The sequence below is a fragment of the Diabrotica undecimpunctata genome, chromosome 2 (assembly GCF_040954645.1).
Source record: "Diabrotica undecimpunctata isolate CICGRU chromosome 2, icDiaUnde3, whole genome shotgun sequence".
Taxonomy (NCBI): domain Eukaryota; kingdom Metazoa; phylum Arthropoda; class Insecta; order Coleoptera; family Chrysomelidae; genus Diabrotica; species Diabrotica undecimpunctata.
This window is the reverse complement of record NC_092804.1, coordinates 132,717,005-132,739,491: the sequence shown is the minus strand read 5'-3', so window position 1 is coordinate 132,739,491 and position 22,487 is coordinate 132,717,005. Positions and strand designations below refer to the sequence as shown.

The 22,487-nt window shown below is 31.4% G+C and overlaps 3 protein-coding genes and 1 long non-coding RNA gene across 12 annotated transcripts in view; 2 read left to right on the top strand and 2 right to left on the bottom strand.

Annotated features, from left to right (window-relative positions):
- The window catches only part of LOC140433922 (uncharacterized), a 15,146-nt gene extending 10,678 nt beyond the window's left edge, over positions 1-4,468 (bottom strand). Inside the window, exons 1-2 of the mRNA XM_072521894.1 lie at positions 3,409-4,468; positions 1,508-1,899 (exon numbers count right to left, since the gene is read on the bottom strand). Coding sequence (XP_072377995.1) covers positions 1,508-1,899; positions 3,409-4,468 — 1,452 coding nt within the window. The remainder of the gene's footprint in view (positions 1-1,507; positions 1,900-3,408) is intronic.
- Positions 1-22,487, top strand: part of LOC140434907 (endoglucanase-like) — a 115,704-nt gene that overhangs the window by 31,272 nt on the left and 61,945 nt on the right. The gene's annotated exons all lie outside the window — the stretch shown is intronic.
- Positions 4,349-22,487, top strand: LOC140434905 (pyroglutamyl-peptidase 1). Of its 9 annotated transcripts, XM_072523529.1 has the most exons (6): positions 4,381-4,431; positions 4,562-4,646; positions 9,926-10,001; positions 15,030-15,259; positions 17,974-18,203; positions 21,672-22,487. In XM_072523529.1, exons 4-6 carry the CDS (start codon positions 15,068-15,070, stop codon positions 21,865-21,867), a joined length of 618 nt encoding a protein of 205 aa, XP_072379630.1. In that variant the 5' UTR covers positions 4,381-4,431; positions 4,562-4,646; positions 9,926-10,001; positions 15,030-15,067; the 3' UTR covers positions 21,868-22,487. The 9 variants fall into 9 exon arrangements, with proteins under 9 accessions (XP_072379634.1, XP_072379633.1, XP_072379630.1 ...); XM_072523532.1 differs by lacking the exon at positions 9,926-10,001 and having other exon boundaries at positions 4,370-4,431; XM_072523526.1 differs by lacking the exon at positions 4,381-4,431 and having other exon boundaries at positions 4,438-4,646.
- Positions 5,415-14,159, bottom strand: LOC140434906 (uncharacterized). Its single transcript, XR_011950093.1, has 3 exons — positions 10,414-14,159; positions 9,386-9,526; positions 5,415-6,475 (listed from the first exon to the last, which is right to left on the bottom strand). It is a non-coding gene; the product is annotated as an uncharacterized lncRNA (long non-coding RNA).

Here is a 22,487-nt window from a genome sequence, read left to right as displayed (position 1 = left end):
TTGCCTGTAATTTCTCTTACCTTTTTGTGCATCTGGAAGTCGTCATATTTACTTTGTAGAATTTCGATTTGGCATTTTCTCCAGTTCTTTCTGTTTGACTTCTTTGATCGTTCTCTGTATATCTCATTGTAATGTTTTATACATAGAGTTATTGTTCTTGTTTTTCCTTCTTTCTTCCATCAGCTGCAGAATCTCTATAGTCATCCATGTCTTATTCTTACCTTCTTCATTCTTCATAAAATTGTCTTTAATGTAGTCTATCGTTTTATTAAAGGATTCTATCTTCTCCTCTGTGCTTTCAGTGGTATAATCGATTTCTTTGAATTTTCTATTTATTGTTTTGCTGACTATTTCATTTACTTCACTACATTTACTTAGTTTTATGATGTCATGTTTTTTACAGTTTTTCCACGTGTTTTCTTTAACTTGGTTCTATACACACCCACTAAAGGATTGTGGTCAGATTGAATATCAGCGCCTGGGTAGGTTTTAACACTGTTGAAACTATTTCCATATGTTTTATAGTCTATTTGGTTTCTTATAATAACGTCTTCTCCATTTCTCCAGGTGATTTCCATGTATATGATTAAGTCATGTTCAGCTGCAAAGATACTCATTGTTTCTCCTCGTTGATTTCTCTCTCCTAATCCATAAAGACCAATAAGTTGCCCTTCTTTTCCGTTACCTATTTTAGCATTGAAATTTCCCATGACTATAAGGAGTACATGTCTCGGTATATCTCTTATAAGGTTGCTCTTTTGTTTGTAAAATTCTGCTATTTCCTCATCACTGTGGTCTGCTGTGGGTGCATAGACTTGTATAATGTTACTGTTCATCAGTGACAAATTTATTTCTAACAAGGGAATTCTATCCTTCACTGGTATGAAGTTGTTGACATGTTTGGCTATACTTTTATGTGTGATAATTTTAACTCCATTTTGATATTTACCATTTTCTAATCCTGAATAGTATACTCTGTATTCTTCTATGTCACAATAACTTGAGTCAGACCACCTCATTTCGCTTGTGCCCATTATTGTTATAATAGCACTAATAACACTTGAGAAGCACTATTCTTCTTTTGGGTATTTATATTTGGTCCCATTCTCAGTGCAGACGCCCTTAACAACCAGAATGCTTCGAGAGACTCTCTGGACCTAGCTATGATGTCGATGTATTCTGATTATACAACTTGTATAGATTTGTAGAAGATAGTGCCTTTCATATTAATCTGAGACTCTCATATTACTTTTCCTAGAGCAATAACTCGTGTTTCCTACAAGAAGTTTCTGAGTTGAAAATTGTCTTGATTGTTTAGTTGAGTTATAGATAACTAATAATAAATCACACAGTATTCACAAAATAATATGTGACTTTCATTTTGACTTCCATTTAAAAAAATGTTAAGTAGTAGAATTATTAAAACTATATTACATAATTCGGTATTGTAGCAACTATGTTAATATATGCGGTTTTTGGTATAATCAAAAACTATTTTTGTACTTACCACAACCACAGCTTCATCTAACTGATTTAATAATCTTAGTTTAAGTTCCATTAACCCCGTAGGCATACTCTCTGTATTCTTTAAAGTAGTGTACTCATCTAAAATTTCCAAAAACACTGAGGAGTATGTATTGTTCTTATAACCAGTTATTCCAATAATATTGACACCAGGGACTTGACAAGACAATTCAAACTTATTAAGCTCACTATTGCCAATTGAGGTTTTTAAATCACTGCATATTCTTTGTAACTCTGGTCTTTTTTCTAATTGATATTTCATATTGTAATCCAACTGCACAGAGGGAACACTGAGATCTTTTAGAAATTCTTTGTTTTCATAGGATATACATGTTATCAGAAGATTTAATCTTTGTTTCGTATGCGTATTCAAACCTGTAAAAATGATAGTTTCTTTTGAAGTTTGAAATAAAAGTTCATTTTATGTTAATAAATTAGAATGCAATTGAGTGTACAGGTGCATAAAATATTTTTAGAGAAAGGGATGACTGACATTATTATAAAGGTGATGGACATATAAAAATTTGATCAAAGAACTGTTTAATTACATATTTTTCTTTTTTTTTTTCAATTTTTTTAGCTCAACATTGTACATTTTTTCTGTTTGGAACAGATATTTTTATCAAATAAGATACCAAGTAGCTTATAAATAAAAGTCAGAAAATGAATTTTGAAACATATTTTGAAATTATAATCTTTTAATTAACTAATTGTGTTCTGTCTTTGGACTATATCTTGTTGGATGACCTGTATGTGAACACACCCCAAGGTTTAGCTAACCTTGTAAGAAGGTTCTTTAGGAATAGGGGGATACTGTTGTTTATGATAACTGAAATAATTGACATACCCAGACAAGAAGATCAACATTGGGGGAGGGATTCATTCACAGTAACTGAAATACTTATCATAAATAAGTATGTGAGTTAATAGAAAACAAAATCGCTCAAATTACAAGAGGTCATCATCATCAGTTAGTACTACAGCCTTTCGAGAGCCTTGCCTTTGACCTTCCTACGGGCAAAATTTAGCAAAGTTATTCTAGAAGGACCACTGATTATCAATCTCCATAAAGTGACCCACCCATCTTAGGAGTTTATTTTGATGGTTTTCACAATATCTGCATTACCTAAAATTTTAAAGAGTACGAAATTATATTGCCATCTCCACAGACTCTGTTCATTAACTCTTCATATATGGTCCTTAATACTTTTCTTTCAAAGATTTGTAATAACTCTTCATCTCACATCTCAATGTTTCTGCTGCAGCCCTTTCTATGATACTTCATATATCACTGGCCACTTATGATCAAGTTTCTTCCAATGTCTTGAATTTTATTTATATGTTTAATTGATATATCTGTTAACTATCATGCAGATTGAGACTGAATGTCCCACCTGCTACCTTGTGGGTTCTGTTTTGACCACCTCATATTTAGCCTTGTTATCATCTTTGTTCTTACAAGGAACTAGTCGCTACCTACCAACTACAATGTCAACATAAACAAATGAAGAACTCATTAAATTGATTCATCAGCCAATGAAAATAATTTTTGATGAAGCTATAAATCCACCTCCTCTTCAGTATCTTATATTATGTAAGGCAATATTTTCAGCTCTAGTTAATTATAAAATTTAATTCCTAAATAAATTAAATGTATTGAATAGTGAAATGTATCATGACAAAAAATAGGAACCAAACAAATCCCACTCAATAGAATAAATAAACTTCTTGTAATTTACTATCAATTAATAAATTGCACCTAAAAAATGTATTTCTCATTTGAATAGTCACTCATTTATAAAGTTATACCACCATAGTATAAACAAAGATTTAAACAACTTTTGGTAAGCACACCTAAATAATAAATAAGTAGTAATCACTTACCATAAATATTTTTTATATTGTGCTTAGTTAGAAAAAAAGGCAAAAGCTCATAAGCAGGATAATTTAACATCCACAAGTAAAGTGCAATTTCTGCCAAACTTGAATGATCACTTTCAACATCACCAGCCTTGACTCTTGTTAAAATATTTGGAATTATCACAGTTTTAATATCCTGAAGACTAACTTTATAATTTAAATTGCTTATACACCATAGAAACCTTTTAATATCCTTGAGTCTTATATGATTTGACGTGTGTTCCTTTTTAGATATAAAATCAGTCTCCTTGAGTAACTGAATTGATCTTTCAGAAAAAACTCGTAAAACATTTTCATCATAGTACAAGTAATCAGAATACACTGCTAAAATATGACTCAGGGCAGAGAATGAATATTGTTCAAATGATTTGTTAAAAAGCATAGCGTATGATAAAGTTCCTAATAAATCTTCATCTTGATATCTATTTTGTCTTATACTTTTTAAGAATGTTACAAAAAATGCTGGATCATTCAGTATTTTTAAATTGTTGTATAAGTAATTTATAAGTGTATTAAATATCTTTTCATTTAACTTGGTAGTGGTTTTAAAAGTAGAATTACAAATAACACAAAGATCTTCTGGTGTTAAAGCCTCTAGATCAGCTCTAATCAAATAGTTTATGCATTTCCTAACAATATTGTGTTGTTTCACTTGCTTCTTTCTTAACCCAATGTAAAAAATAAGTTGTATTATTTCATTTTTGTTTAACAAATTCAGTCTTTTCGTTAATTCCTGTATTGCTATTTCATACAATTTATAATTAATTATCCTATTAGGTACTTTTGACATATAAATATATAGAAGTTCAAAAATATCAGCATTACTTAATTTATTTACTCTGGTAGAACATTCTTTATCTATAGCTCTAAGCAAATAAAAATTATTTATATCTTGGCTAATATCCAACAATCTGACTGAAGTTTTGATTTGTTCAATGTTGCATTTGTTAAGATCAGTAGTTTTCAATTTTATTGGATCTTTCACAGGTATGATGCACTCATTTCCATGAACATTACTGTGCATATTAAAGCTATTTAAATATCGTAACAGGCGCCCGGTTAGAGTTGTTTCTCCTAGTTCAATATTTTTATCTCTAAAAAATGATTTTTTTCTTAGTTGAACTCTCTGATATGTCTGAAGAAATCGAAAGGATTTTAGTAATTGATGTAAACTGAATATTGTAGCCATTATCTAAAATTAGGTAGGTAACTCACTATATTTATAAATACTGTTAAAAATAAAGCAGCATAGCATAGCCGGTATTTTCAATTATCTCAGAACAAAATCACATGACTCTATTAAAATGTATAAAAACCGCATACCACACATTTCTATCATTATAAAAATATAAAATACTTTATCTAACTTGACATTTAATTAATAAATAATTTTACTGTAGCTACAATACAAAATAAATAATATAATTATTGGTTGGGTCTTTTGAATATTATCACAGTTTAACCACAAATATTTTATTTAACCATTTTTTATACTATGATATTATTTTATTTATTTTTCATCTTCTTTTATTTTTAATAAGGTTACTTTCTATTTTCTATTAGGGATTGACTATGTTATATAATTATTATACTATACATATACAATTTTGTAATATTTATTTTACAAATATACATACAATAGTTTAGATTTTTAGAACCCGTATATATTATCAAAGAATATAGACGCTTATTATCCTGACTGAGTTTATTCATATTAATATTTAGCCGATTGCATTGCAATGTTGTATAAATGCATAGGTTATATGTTATATTACATACAGAGATAGAAGAGGTATTAGAAATAAAATCTAACCTATATGATTTAAACGTAGCGTAGCGCCAAACGGCCAAACAAACAAAACAAAGAGACAACTTCACATTATACAAAAATAAACAATAGACATAGGACATAGATGAAATAATTTGGAAATTTAAGGTTGGTGACATAAAGGTTTGTATATTTGTTAAGGAAATTTTATTCACGTATTTATGCATGTAATGCATCTAAATAATATAATAATACCGTTAATTAATGCCAGTGATACCAGTACAATAATATGCTTTTGAAGCATCTATCTTGGGTCATACAAATATTAACCCGCTTTACCAACATGTCCTGCATAAGCATTCTCCAGGTCTTCCTTCCCTACGCCTTTCAGGAACATCATATTGGATGATTAGCATGGTGGAACATGCCTGAACCATCTTAAGCTACATTCTCTTATTTTAGCATAAATTGGTGTCACCATAAATTTCCTCTAATACTCATTCTTAATTTTATTCTTTGTTATAACACACAACTAGCTTTCTTCCACTTTTCTATCCAGCCCTAACTCTATGCATGCTCTCCATCTATTTCCCCATTACCTGCTCTGTAATACCAATCCTACATACATAAAACTATTACCAAAGAATATAGATGCATACATCTATATTATTTGCTAGTACTGTTCACAATTATTCAAAGTTATCAGTTTATTGGTACTTGTAATTCCATTTTTAACTGAACATTCAAAATAAGTACTCTGTTTTTGACCTACTAAATATTAAACTTTTTCTTCAAGATCTTAAGTCCACTGCTTTAGTTTTGTTCTAAATCTCTTTAAGTATTTCATACTAACACTACATTATCAATATACATTAAACAGCATGGAATCCTAACCTGTAGTTTCCCTGTTATTTGATTTTAACACTAATGAAAATAAATAAGGACAAGCACTAAGACCTGATATAATCTTACTTTCACATGAAATTTATCACTCTCTTATATCTGTCACTATTTGCTACTTCCTCATACATGTCAATTTTCACATTCTCACCAGAAACTCTTGTTGAGTGCCCACCTCAGAACCTCTCTAGGAACTCTGTCATATGTTGTGAGTGTTTGTTTCATAATCCCTGTATTTTTCGATCAGCTGCCTTATAATAAAAATTCTGTCTATTTTTTCCATCTATCAATTATTCTCTCCCATATTTTCATGGCATAGCTAAATAGTTTTATGCCTTTTTAGTTTTTACACTGCTGTATATGCTGTAAATCAATAAGAAAATAATAAATAAATAATAAAATTACTGTATTTAATTTTTATTTATTTATTTATTTCACAACAAACAAGTTTTACAGAAAAACTGTTTGTAATAATTATAAGTATGAATTTTATTTGTACACATATAGAAATATATTTACAGATACACACATATTATACATGTACATAAAGGCATCCATATCTCAGTGTATCTATGAGATATACCCATTACTCACAATATAGTGGTTGAAGTAGGTAGAAAGCTAGATTTAATGACTTTGATGTTGGTGTTAAAGATATCTATGTTGTTATTTTTTAGTATTACACTGCAGTGCCTCATCATGCTGTTTATGGGTGAGGAATATGTCTCACAAATATAAAACAGCCCTCTATGACTTAACCTTAAGTTAATCTTAGGTACAAAGAACTTTATGTAGTTAATGAAGAATAAATCTTTATATTTTAAATTATTCACTACTACATATACAAACAGCATTGCTTGCATTCTCCGTCTCTGTTCCAGTGTTACAAACTTACAAGTTTTAAGCATACTTCTGTGAGACACCAACTAAAGTTGTTATATTTTCTAACATATAAGTAGGTATTTTAAAAAGTCTTTTTTTTTACCTTTTCAACTAAATCTATATTTACTTCTGCATGAGGTGCCCAAACTACAGAAGCATACTCTCCAGGTCTGGTCTAAACAACGAGTTGTATAATTTAATTATCCTATCTGTCATCTTAAAATGGTGTGTGTTTCTAATTACAAATCCTAATATCCTAAAAGCCTTATTAGTAATGATGTGATAATGTTCATTGAAGTCCAAGTTTTGTTGAAAATTCACACCAAGATCTTTACACACTGATTTTCTGGGTAATTCTCTATTATTTATATCAAGTAATTTTTATAAAGTTCCTGTTACATGAGAAGGTCCTCACTGAACACTTGTCAACATTTAGATCTATTCCATTTATTTGAAACCAATTAGTACTGCATTTAAGTCTAGTTGTAATAGTTGACAATCACATTGATTTTCTACAACTCTAAACATCTTAAAATCATCTGCAAACATTAAGCAAGACGAAAATTTTAGACATCTAGAAAGATCATTTATAAAGCAAGCAAATAAGAGTGCTCCTAGGTTGCTTTCCTGAGGGACTCCTGATGATACCAAATATTTCCCTGAGAAAGAATTACCAACTCTAAATTGTTAGCTTCTGTTAGATATGTATTCAGAAACATTACTGCATTATTTGAAAGGCTGAATGTTTCCAGTTTTTCTAATAACATAACATGATCAACCCTACCAAATGATTTTGCACAATCGGTGAAGATTACATCCATGTGCCTTTTAGTGTTTATGGCACTGCAGCAGATTGTGTGAATATACATAAGTTTGTAAATGTGGATCTATCTGGTAGAAATCCATGTTAATATTGATTGAAAGAATTGATAACATGTTGTAAGTTATTGTATACATATTATAAGATAGATTCAAATATTTTTGCAAGAGAATTTAAAATACTAATAGGTCTTTAATTTTTTACATAATTTATATTAAGAGATTTAAAAATAGGAACTGTAATGGTATCTTTTAATTTTGTAGGAAAGGTATTAGTTTTTAAAGGTAGATTAAATATAACCTTTCCGTTCCACAAGATAGTCTATACACCCTTTATAGATGTAAGCAGGTAGATTATCTTTTCCTGTACATTTCTTAGGTTTTAATCTCTTTACACAAGCTCTAATAGCCTCTTCAGTTATCTCATCACTCTAAAATTCCATAAAACTTAGGTATCTTCATATCAGATATGTTATAAACTGACTTGAAGCATAGTGCAAAAGCATTAGCAACTTCATCGGAACCAGTGTAAATATTGTTGTCAAATTTAATTTCAGATGTTAAACCCCTGGAACTAGTTCTAGAATTCACAAATGAGCAAAAACTAGATGGCATTTAACATGACTAGGTATTGTTAGATTTTTGTCTTTTAGGTACTGCTTGGTCATTGCATTCAAACATTTTGTCTTAAAAGATATGTACATCATTACTTACACTATTGATATGATTCACCCCAATTTATACAGTGTAAATATTGTTGTCAAATTTAATTTCAGATGTTAAACCCCTGGAACTAGTTCTAGAATTCACAAATGAGCAAAAACTAGATGGCATTTAACATGACTAGGTATTGTTAGATTTTTGTCTTTTAGGTACTGCTTGGTCATTGCATTCAAACATTTTGTCTTAAAAGATATGTACATCATTACTTACACTATTGATATGATTCACCCCAATTTATACATTAGCAAAAAATTGCCCCTAGAATAATCATATTCAAAGGATGAGTGAATATTATGTTTGTTTATTTCTGTTAAAGCCTTTGAGTTGTACTGTCAAGTTAAGAGAAGGATGATAGCTATTCTCTTGAACAAATGGATCATCACTTCTAGCACACACAGCATGAACATTAGACAGGACTAAATCCAACTTTCTACCCATATAATTTACTACTGCACACTACACACATTACACACATATTAATAATAAGTTACTCTGGTGATATTTTGTTTTTACTACTAGGCATTCAATTTCACTGTCAGTGTTAAAATTGACATGTTCAAACACTATATTTTTCTTAACTGCAATTATCAAACCACCAAGAGTTTTATTATTATCTCTATGTCTTCTGGCTACTTTATACCTTTTGTCTAACAGCTCAGCATCCTGGACACTGGTATTTAACCACGATCAGTAATTAAAATGATGTCAGTTACAAGACAACATATTGGTATAAAAATCATGTACTTTAGTTCTTAAACCACGAACATTCTGATAATATGACTCTAGGGATCTAAAAGAGCTTTGTAGATTACTACTACAAGGAATATTTATTGTGCTAATAACATTTACCTTTTTTGTTTCTTCTGAGTCTCCTTGATTTCTTAATTTGAAGGATCCACTGTTACACTCATCTGTACTGGCATCCTTTTACTGCCAAAAAACTTTGAAATTAGTGACCCACTAGGCCAAACTTTTCTCTGCCAAGCTCTCCTGCAATTTTAAAAATATTAAATATATAAATTTTAAAAACACAGAAAATATAGTATGAAGCTTTGCGCTAGTTTACAGTATACTGTACCACTTTTTTGTTTTTGTTACATTTAATCTATTTAAAATCTTTTACTTTTTTTGCTCTGTTTCGCTATTTTATATATCTTTGTTTCACCCTCCCTGGCATCAATAAGGCGGCAAAAATGAAAACAATGTTTGAAATTTCATTTGTTTCCCGTGATATTTACATGGAATTTTGTGAGTTAAAGGTTCAAGTGAGATAATCTCCTGCTGAAAAATAATCTTTTTTTTTATTTATATGAGTGTATTTTTAAATCATAATTAGATAAGACATAGTTTTTGTATATATATTGGTTAATCTTTGGGTTTGTGGTTTAGAATAATTGTATAAAAATGGATCATGCAGTGCATTGGATTATACTACAAGATATTCCAAGACAGAACATGTATTTCGGTGAGTATCAAAGCCTATTAATTTAAACTCTTCCTACCATCTTCAATATTATGAACTGAAATGACATCCTACAACCCTTTAAAAATAGTAGCCTTAGAGCAGTGGCTATGTTACTGGCTTAACAAACTAAAGGATGAAAAAGGAAAATTATATACTTTGAAGATAATGAAATTGAAACTGACATAGATCTGCTTCTGTAAGAGTTGAACATTATGTTGGTAGGAGATAAGAAATCTAAATTAAAGATCTTTTTTTATATGCATGGATTTACTATTAGGAAAATTGTTTCCAAACTGAAGGGTTTAGATTGTATTAAATGTTTATTTAAACCACAATTTGATCATTCTTATGTTTCTTTTGGGGAATTTTGCAGGTTAGTAAATTAAAAAAATAATGGTGGGTTAGTGCTTACCACAAAAGACACTTTTCGGATTTTGGAAAACACAGAAAATATTCTTCTTGTTCTTGGCAACTGGGGACTTCAAAAATGTTTCCTGTGTGAATGCTAAGATAGTCAATGACATTGTTTTGTCTGTTTCTCTTTATGCACTGAAGTAGTAGACTTTAGTTATCACTGTATTCAGCTCATTAAGATAGTGATCCATGAATACCTTAGAGTTAGAAACCTTGAGTTACCTTACTAACTAACTAAATCTTATTCAGGCATTCTTAAAATTTGTAACACAAACGTAAATTGCTTTGTTATGGTAATATATAAAAATAATAAACATCCAAATTTAACAGTCAACAATTATTTTTTCTTCTTTTTCTTAAAATTTATTCTAAATTGTGTTGTAAAGTGAATTTTAAAAAAGCTACTTAATGAAAGCTTAGAAGCTTGAAACACTGCTGCTGTAATATGTCTGTCCAATGAAAAACATTTTGTCATTGCTGAGTTTTGAATTCAGGTCTCAAACATGTGTGTAAAAAATGAAAGAATAGATGGATGGATGTGCTAGTCATTGCTTGTTAAGATAATTATGCAGATAAGTGTATACACACTAATTAAATAAATACTTTCACTTGTGGGAGAAAATAGAGAAAAAAAGTTCCTAAAAGGCATTCAACCCAGACCTAAGTATAATAATAAACCTGCCGGATAGTTATCTTTTTTGCCATTGTTTTAGCCTGAAACAATAATTTCGCTTGCTTACAAGATCAAGTTGATAAAGCAAGTCTGAAACTTCATTGTTCCATGATAAAAATAATGAGAAATAGCCGGTACAATTATACATAAAGCTAATAAGTGAAATCTTTCATATATTTTCTTTTATTTAGTCAAGTTTAATTTTAAAATTTTTACCCACTTATTGTTTTTCGCTTTCAATAAGATCATGTGGAGTTCGGTCTCTAGCTTAGTTAATAGAACTCTGGTCTGACCTATTTCCTTGCCATTGTTTGAATAGTTTTCATTTCTCGTTTATTTTTTCTTGTACTTCGTTTGTCCACCACTTCCCTCTCTTTATTTTTAAACTTGTCTCTTTATTTTCAAACTTCTTTCCTGAGGTTTTCCAAGTATTTCAATAGCAGTATTTTCTAATAATTACTAACCATATTCCTCTAAATTGTATTGGGACATCCTTTCATGTTCCAGCTCATTGTTTCTGTTATTTTACCATGAATTCCTTTTCACCTTTTAACAACTACCGTTTGATTTTTTGTGGTCCTATCTGAAATTTTGGTTTGGATTTGATTTTTACTTCATAGTCCAGCACAAACAACTTACTTAATTTTGTCTTTTTTTCTTGTTGTGGTACGTTTGTATTTGGTAAGTTGACTTTACCTCTTTTAAAAGAATATCCTCTTTTGATTTATCTACGCTCTTCTTCTTCTAGCGCTACCCTCTGTGGGTTTTGATCTGTTCTGCAAATTCCGAACTCCCATAAACCTTAGATCATTCTCGACAATCTGTAACCAACGCTTTTTAGGGTGACCTCATTGTAAATTTTTGGTTAGCCCCCATTCAGTGATATTTTTGGTATTTCCTTCATTGCTAATTCGGAGCCAGTGGCCAAGCCAATAAATTCTATGAGATTTAACAAAATTTACTATATCATGTTTAATTAATTCGCTGAGCTCAAAATTCATGTGAATTCTATACCCCCACATTCTGGTCCCTTACAGGCACAAAAATCTTCTTGAGCGCTTTCATTTCATGTTTCACAATCATAGGTCACAATGGGTTACCCACATGTGTTTGAAAATTACCTCCTATTATGACTTTTCTCTATATATCTCATAATTAAATATATGAAGCTTTTTTCTTATTCTTACCCAGTCTGAGGAGTAGACATACATAAAAACATTTCTTTATCAAGTACAAATTTTACTGACATTATTTTATCACTCATTGTTACAACTGCGACATTCTTAGTGATACTTTTCCCTTCATTCATGCATTTATTAATCAAGCCTTACAACTCCTAGGGATTACAGCTAACGCCATGGCGTTCAAAATCCTATTCTTGGATGAGGTGGAGTATCCCTGTATGTCATTTATATCTTGCTGTGTGTCTTTGCTGCTGTCGTGACTCTCTCTTGCTCTGAACTTTCCAGTATTTAACATTAATTTTTATTATATCATCTTCTACATCATCCAGCCACCTTCTTCTAGACCTTCTACACCTGGGCCATAGTGGTGTCCAGTTAGTTATCCCTCTCATCATATCTGAGTGTGGACTTCTCGGTATATGTCCAATGAGATTTTATGTATCTAACTATATTTTTTCCCTTTAATTCTTCTTCATTTTCAGCTTTCATTCTTCTTTCTCTTTCTCTTGTTACATTGGGGTCCACTATCGTTCTCATAATTTTTCTTTCAAACGGTAGGGTATCTTCTTCTTTCTTGTTAATCGTCATTATTCCCATCGCATATGTAACAACAGATCCAGATTGTTCTCTTACTTAGAGTATTGTTTCTCAGCGGATTTCATTCCATATGTTTTTTGCCTGTCAGAATTCTTTTCTCTATTCTCTTTTTTCCGGTTTTCCCTATTGTTACTCCCAAGTAACTAAAGCTGGACTTTTTGTTTCTGTATTATTAGATTTCTGAGTTATTGTGTCGTCCTTCCCTATCGTCATGTATTTTGTTTTGTGTTGCTTTATCTCTAGCCCTATTCTCTTTGCTTCCTTATCTAATTTTTCCATTGCTCTTATGTCATCTTCGTCTTTGCTATGATGACTAGATCATCTGCATATGCTATTACTTGAAGTGGATGTGTAATAATGTTTTTGTTTACAAAGTTTGCCCTCCTTATTATTGCTGCTAATATACTCGGTTCGCAATTCCCAGTCCAAACTGTCTAGTGAATTTAGTAATTATTTTTTTGCGAAGTTAGTTACTTTTTGACAGGCTAAAAGTGGCTGGAAATTGCTATACAATCAAGCACACGTACTCATAGCCAATATTAATAGTAAACAAACTAAATAGTAAATAAAATAGAACTTTGCGAATTACCGACAATTAATATTTATTTATCTGCACCATATAATAAATAGTTATGTTAAATTATACCAACTAAAATATATTTTTTAAATATATACTACCCAAAATTTGATGGGTTTAGTATACACTTCCACTATTTAGAATAATTCTTCTTTTTTTAAAGAAAGAGGTCTGCAATAGTAGGATACTTGAGCTAGTAATACTGAGAAGTAGGAATTGTTGTGTTGTAGGTTTCCGACAATGAATCTGTCAAAATATGCCCGAGCTAAGCGAATGGAGTATATCAGATCGAACAGTGTTGGGGAGATAGAGTCACCTTGTTTCACGCCTTTGTTTACTTTGATCTCCTTAGAAGTTGTTGCGTTGAAATTTATCTTTGCTGTGGTGATCTTTAGACTCACTGTTAGAATATGTCTTAATTTTTCTGGAATTCCAAGATGCTTTAGCTCTTTCATAATTTTCGTCCGATTAATTGTATCAAAAGCGCTTTTAAAATCTATGAATATTGCGTTAATTTCTTTGTTGTGTTCTCTCGATTTTTTAATTATTTCCTCCACTGTATGTATGGATTTAATTGTTGATCTTCCTGTTCTGAACCCGTTCTGATATTCTCCTAATATTCGTTCAACGCATGATTTAAGTCGCATGTTTAGTATGTGTTCTAGAATTTTATATTTATTATTAATTTTATATTAATTTTATTATTAATTCTCGCACCCCTACCTATCTTCTTTTTTATAGATAGACGCTATATCACCTCTGTTCCAATCATCTGGTAGTGTTTTGTGTCCATATTTTCTGTATTAGCTTGTTTATTTTTTGTGTAATTCTCTTCCTCCGTATTCTATTAATTCCACTGCTATTTTATCTTCTCCTGCTGCTTTTCCGTTTTGTAGGTTTTTAATTTCTTTTTGTACTTCTTCTGTGGGAATTTCTGCTTCGTCTTTATCTTATACTACTGGTGTTACTTCTTCATCGCAGTGTGTTTCCTCCGTTGTGAGTAGCATTTTTTCGTAATATTCTTCCCATATTCTGATGATCTGTTTATCTTCAAATACGGTTTCTCCTTATTGGTTTTTTAGTCCTCTTGTTTTAATGCTGGGCATATTTTTTGTTGCTCTGGCTTTTTTGTAAACACTTTTCCCTACAGAACACAATTTGTATCCTTCACCTAGTTCTTTCGCCTGTATCAGGACCTGAACAGTTTCCTTCCGGAGTATTTTACCTCAGGAGATGCCATTGTTTCAGTAAAATTTTTATTACATTGGAGAAGATCTTTTGATTATTATGGCCTGAAAAGATTTTTGGACATTTGGCTTGAATGCCTTTTCAATCAGCATCATATCCTGCATGATTTAGCCAACCCACCACTGATGCAACCAAAGTGTAGTATTATCCCACATCTGTTTACATTTTTCTGTACCGACCAGGATTTGTAAGGACTACTGTAAGGACTGCTATGTAAGCCAATGCATTGTTCCTTTTATCCCATCAGTAAGAGACATGTACTTTATATGGGATACTTAGCAAAAATATAGTAGTCAAATTACAATACAATTTAATGTAGGAATTATTTTTTTTAGAAATAGTAATAGTACCTGCTCTATAACATACTCTTAAGATGAAATCCAAAAGTATACTAGTAACAGGATTTGGACCTTTTGCTGGTCATGCTATAAATGCAAGTTGGCAATCAGTACAGTTATTACCGGATGAAGTAAATGGAATAAAAGTTATTAAAAAGGAAATACCAGTAGAATATGTTTATGTAGAATCAGAGATACCCCAATTGTGGAAAGAACATACACCTATGGTAAGTAATCAAGATATATAGAAAATATAAGATTTTTTATTAGATGTAAAGGTTCTTGTATGTGTTAATACACATATGAATACAAGAACCTTTAAAAACGTAAATTTGTAGAGTTTAGTTTATATGGTTTAGATTGACTAAAATTATTTTATCTTCTAAAATGTGGTTATATTGACATTATATTGTGTAAATTGAGTCATATATCACTAGTAATGAACCAAGTCAGGAATAGGTAAAATTAAATAAAGAAAACATCATAATAGGAGCAATGCAAGCATTTTTGGCATCAATGCTAGAAGACACTGCTTACTGTAGCTACAACTAGTATGGTGATAGGGATAGTCCTCATCAGTGAAGATAAAAATGATGCCCATCCAATACAAAATACAATAAAAATGATCAATTAAAAGGAAAAGTAGGTAAGGTGCAAGTATGTAATGTCACTAAGAACTCAAACTTGCTCAAAATTATTTTGTTTGCCAATTGATACTACATATTTCAATAACATCAATTTTATTGTACTGAAACATTCTTTGACAGCTATCTCTGTTCTTATTTAATGTTATCTTCCAAGCTAATTTCTTCACTTTTACTTTTATTTTTTGTATACATTCTATCAGATTGACAGAATCAATCACAATTTACTTAGCAACAATGCTATGGGATTTGATAATCATTTGGTATATTAATTTCAAAGCTTCTTACTACTACTTCTTCTTACTACTTCTTCTCCTCTACTAGTTTGTTGGACTGAATAAATCTGATCAATGTAGTGTGATTTTTCAAAAGCTATGGGCATTCTACTACAGAAACACCCAATGGGTTAAAATTAGCGTAGGGCGTCCACTTCTAACAACATACAGACGCCTGTTCACCTCAGAACGAGCCACAAAATATGCTTCGCTACCTTACTTCCCATGCAGCATGAATAAGCTTACGAATAATGTTTTACTGTGTGTAATGTAATAAACTCTTCAATAACTTACTGGTCAAAATAGCCTTAAAAACACTAGAACGATAGAAAAGTTGTTTTCGAAGACCAAAACTCCATTGTCCCCTTTAGAACAAACTAATATTGTCTTATATGTACCCTGTGCAGAGTACAATTCCTGCTACATTGGCCAGACCAGCCGCGCTCGTCAAGGTTGATTACCGTCCCACAAAACTGACATTAAACTCTCTTGTGTCCCTGCACAACATACCTTTTCAACCAAACACCTAATCGACTTCACTAACGTCAAAATAGAAATCAATAAAAATATCACAAGAGATACCTCCTTCAAATGTGCCAAATTCTAAAATATCCAACAAACCTAAATAAAAGAACTGACATTGATAACTTCACCCAGATATATCACTCTCTCTCTCTCATACACAACAAATAAGAACCACTTCATATCCTATATTTATTTTTAAACAAATAGTCCAAAATTGTTCAGCTTTCTATATCGAACAAATTATTCCACTAACCCTATACATTATATTTTAATGCCATTGACAATCGCGCAACTCTCTAAACCCTTATGGACCTCCCACGTATGAATAGACGCGTGCACTGCAAGATGCTCTCGGCGACCAACAGAAAATTTTCGAACGTGAAGACTAGTGTCGTTTTGTCTATGTAGGTTAAACATCGGACAATTAAATGACTGAATAGTAGTGCTCTATTTCAGTTTCTTGTTTCTCGTTAAGCAGTTTCTTTTTATTTTTGTACAGAACTTAGGAAGCTTTTAAAAAACTAAAAAATAAAAACGAAACGTACTTATTCTATTATGTTTAATATTACGTATGAGAAAAAAGGTCTTAGAATAAAAATTTTGAAAAAGTGAGTTCGTCAGAGGGAGAAGCCGTAGTCTGATAAAGTTTTAATAAGTCAACAAAGAAAAAGTTTGTGAGTGGAAGTGTTGTTTTACGCATCCAGAAATATACATATGTTGACGACAGCTAAGTCGGAGATAAAACTATAAGTTATTTGCGCTACTAATTTGACACGGTTTCGGGAACCATCTGATTCTGAATTGTTTAGCTGAAGGAGACGAACGATTACGAGGTTCATTCTGGTTGATTTGGGAACAAACTTTTGAAGATAATTTATTGCATCACAGGCCAGGAATTCACTGTTTCATTTACCGGGAATTTGGTTGTTTATTGTTGTATAGAAAGAACATTTCAATATAGAAGTATTAGAGTTTTAGTTTTGTTGTATGGATCATTTTTCCAAGTAAATTTATAAATATTTTTGTAACAAGCAAATCATTGCGATAGTTTAATGCGGACTTTATTGTAAAAATCAAGTATTATTATCATTACATATTTATAGTATAATACAACAGTCATCAAGGTGGTTTAGAGAGATCTAATCAGATAATAATTCGGAATCTCTAATTTTTTGCATGGGCAAAGCATTACATGTTTGTATAATTTGGGTTTGATTAGATACATAGGTTTTAGGATATATTTCGATTTTATTTATCTATAGTTCAATACATTGTGTTTTGCTCTATATGTTTTGTTTTATTTTAAATTGGCTTCTATGATTCTAAATCCAATATAGAAATACGGTTTTTTTAAGCACGTTTACCCTGATAAGTTTAATTTATGAAATTATAATTTAATTTTATATCTCTTTGATAATTAAAGTAAAATTTGGTTACCATAATAATTTATACCTATTTATATATAAAATTGTATATTAATTATTTTCCTTTATTCAGTTAGTGGTTCATGTTGGGGTCTCCTCTGAAGCAACAAAAATAACAATAGAGAAGTGTGCAAATCGAGATGGTTACAATATATGTGATAGTGCTGGATTGATTCATCCCTCAGGATTAGCATGTACAGATGGAAGCGACTGTATTTTTACGGAAATAGACATTGAAGCTGTCCAAAATAGTGTTAATAATACTGGAAAACTGCAATCTTGTGTTTCAGATAATGCAGGAAGGTATGAAAATCAATCATTTCAGTCAAGAACAAATTGCTCTTTTCCTTAACTTTTCTAACTGTACCTATCATTTCGAAAAGGACGTAAGTCACACTTTTTAAATATCACTGTTTGGTGTGATTTTATTTCTGAATTAATGGAGTTATGTGCTTTTTGAAATGACTGTTTTAGTTTCGAAACCGAATTTTGCCACTCCCAGTTCCCAGTTCCACGCACTTAACACTTTATTTTTTAAAAAGGCTTTTAAATCACTTGCCACACTCCGATATTCGACCTCTGATTCGTCGTTACCGAAAGCATCGCGAGCACTTATATCTGCTAATTCATTGCCTTCTATACCAATGTGACAAGGTATCCACAAGAAGTTTACTGTTCTAAGTTTTTCTTGGGCTTTCTGAAGTTCAAATTTTATCATTTTCTCTATGGGATATTTCGGGTACATTTTTCATGGCTTTAATTGCACTGAGGCAATCAGAAAGAATGACACTATAGAGATGTTTTTAATTATTGTAGGGCTTTGAACAATGCAAAAAGTTATGATGAGTATATGGTAGACTAAGTGGAAAGGTTAAATTTTAAGGAACCGTTTGATGTAATAATAGCTGCACAAACTCCCTGTTCGATTTTTGATGCATCGGTAAATATTTTAAACCAGTTTTTCTACTGCTGGTTCAAGATAAGGTTCAGTTCTGCTTTAAAGATTGCTGGATTTATTTGATCCTTAATATTTAAGCTTAATGATACATTGATTTCCGGTTCCCCAATAGTTCATAGAGGCCAGTTATCAGAGTTTACAGGAAAAACTTTTGGAAATTGAATATTTAATTCAAAACAGTACAATCGAAATCTGCAAAAAAAACTGCAGAAATCAAAGTCAGAATCGAAAAAGCACGTTCTAATTTTATGAAAATGAAAAAGGTCCTATATGGCAAACATTTAACATTAACGAGTTTGAAATGTGGACCTATAGAAGAATTATGAGGGTTTCCTGGGTAGATAGAGTTACGAACAATGAAGTACTGAGAAGAATAGGTAAAGAGAAGGAAGTTGAACTTACAATTAAAGAAAGAAAGTTACAGTATCTCGGACATGTGATGCGGGGCGAGAAGTATGGCATCCTGCGACTCATAATGCAAGAAAAGATAGATGGCAGAAGAAGCATCGGAAGAAGACCAATTTCATGGCTCAAGAACCTGAGAGAATGGTTTGGATGCAGCTCAAAACAACTATTTAGAGCTACTGCCTCAAAAATTAAAATAGCTATGATGATTGCCAACCTCCGTAGCGGAGATGGCACCTGAAGAAGAAGAAGTACAGTCGAATTCTTAAATAGTAAGGTTTTTTAATGTGAGACCTATTATTAAAGTAGTTCAAGTACTTATCGTTGAAGGTGTTGTCATACAAAGGTTTACTTAGATCTGAGGCAATAGAAGTTAAGTGACATAGTGTTAAAAATGGATTCTTCGGTAAAATAGGGGTGGTTCACAGGCTTCAATAAGTAAGTTTTTGATAGGAGTTGTCCGGAATGCTCCAAGAGCAATTCTAATGCCAATATTGTGTATATTGTCAAGCTTTTTAACTGTTGTTATTGGGGCTGAGGGATAAGCAATTGACCCGTAATCTAGAATAGATCTTATTAACGTTCGATACACTCTCAATAGGACTGTTTGACCTGATCCCCAATTTCTATTAAATAAAATGTTTTTAATAAGTTTAGCCTTTTATGACATTCGGATACAGTCTGTTTTATATGCTCTTGCCACGACAGTTTTTGATCAAACCACATGCCCAGGAAATTTTGCGGATGGTTGGATGGTTTAAATGGAGTTATATAACTATGTTAAATATACTTGTGGAGGTTTTTTGGTGAAGAATACTGCCGAAGTTTTTGGTACCGAAAATTCGAAACCAGTACTGGCTGACCATTCTTCAACTGGATAAGCATTTACTGCAATGTATTTGTCATTAATTTAATGTTTTTACCTTTGATGTATACAACAAGATCGTCTGCGAATAATCTTACTTTTAGGGGTTTCGGTAGATTATTATTGATACTATTTATTGCTACTAGAAACAACGTAGGATTAATTACTGAGCCTTGTGGAGTTCCATCTTCTTCAGCATGTACCTCAAAGTAGGAATTATGTACCCTTACTCGAAATAATCTATTGTGTAAAAAAATTTCATAAAATTAAGGCAGTTTCCGCGTATATTCCACGAATGTAATTTTCTAATATAAAATTTCCAACATTGTGTTAAATGCTCGTTTTAAATAAAAAAAATATTGCATGCAGGATTGTTTTGTGAGGAAGTCATGGCTGCGAAATATTCGAGACTGGACAAACATGACTGTAGACGAATTATTCCACGTTGCAAAAGACAGAGAAACTTTTAGAAATGTGGTCGCCAACCTCCGTTAATGGGAACGGCATAGGAAGAAGAAGAAGATTGTTTTGTGGCTAACGCTTCGTGGATGTCACTTTCCAAGTCCAAGATATCAATTCCAGAGCGATTAGATCGAAATCCTTTTTGTTCCGCTATTAAGTATAATTCGAAGTGTTTATCATCCACATTAGTCTATGGTTTACCATTTTCTCCATTAACTTGCTTGAAGAACATATTAGGCTAATTGACCTATAAGAGTCAGATTCTAAACTTGGTTTTTGTGATTTTAGAAAGGGCAATATGATGGTTTTTGACCAAGCTATCGGGAATTTTGTGTTTAGCGAAATTAAATTGATGATCTGGAGTAGGTATAATTTAGCAGAAAGGGGAAGATGTTTTAAAAATATTACTGGTATGTCAATAGTAAAAGGCAGGTTAAGTGAATTTGGAACATTTGGACCACCCCCTCCCCTCATAAAAGAAGAAAAAAAGGTTCAGTGAATTGTCTTCTGTCTCGCTTTCTATCAAACTTGCACTTTCAGCTTGTAACTTATAATTAACGAAGGTATCACTGTAGTTTTTGTTAGAAGACATATTTTTTGAATGTTTTAGCCAATTCATTAGCTATTTCAAGAGGACAGTTAGAAATGATATTGTTTATTTTTAATTTTGAGATTATCGGTGTATACTTTAAGCTAGATATTTTCTTTAGCCTTTTTCGTACTTGATTCGTAGGAGTTGAAGAATTTATTTCAGAAATGTTTTTGGACTTTTTGGCTTTTTTAGTAATAAGTTGAGCTCTGGCTTTCGTCAATTTAAAATTGAATTTATTTTCAATAATTTTGTGCCTCTTATATTTGTTTAGCGCTGTTTTACTGAACCTAATTGCAGTACCACATTCTGTCCACCAGGGTATGGGGTAATGGTTCTTATTAGTTTTATTTTTGTTTTATGATCATTCAGCTTCGTCTCTTTAATACAATTAATTTTATTACATAATTATTTAAGCATAATAACTATCTATGTAAATTTACCTTGATTTTTTCAACAGTATAATTCAACAATTTTTTAATTTATTTTCAGATATCTCTGTGAGTTTATCTACTATACTTCACTAAACGTGGATCCAACTAGGACATTATTTGTTCATGTACCTCCTTTGAACAATCCATATTCTGCCCAGGAATTATCAGATGGATTATTAGAAATTATAAAATGTGCACTGGAACAAATAACTCAGCAAAGAGACAAATGTGAAAGTGCAGTTGCTGTGTGCTAAATTTAATTTGTGTATGATTTGTGCCATGAAACAGGCACTGCATGCTACTGCAAAACTGACCACTGTAAACTATTTTAATATGCTATGTAAGAAAATATTAGGAATTAAGTATAAAGTTTAAGTCAACACTTTTATTTAAACTCCCATACTCAGATATGTTTAAAATATTTAAACATATGTCTAAAAAGTTTAAACTTATGAACTATCTGTTATGTATTTTTAAGAATAGATGACACTTGTCTTAGTTTTTGTAGTTTTCTGTACTATTCAGACATAACATAATTTGATTTACCAATTTATTAAAGCTACATATTTTTATCAATTCTTTGTTTCTTACTGGAATGTAGTGTTTCATATATTCAAAGAATTGATTAAAGTATCTTCTTGTTGAACATGGCCCTGTTTATTCTATCATCCCAACTCTTGTGATGCTGATGTCCAGCTGTCATACCACATAATCTGGGGTCTTCCTAGTGGCAGACTAATGAACTGACGGTTTGGCGGCTAGTCCTAAAGGGCTGACGGCTTTGCGGCTAGTCAAGGGCCACGTTACCATGGCACTGGGTCTGAAAAATATTGATCGGAAAATATATTAATCACTAAAAATACTTTTGTTTTTA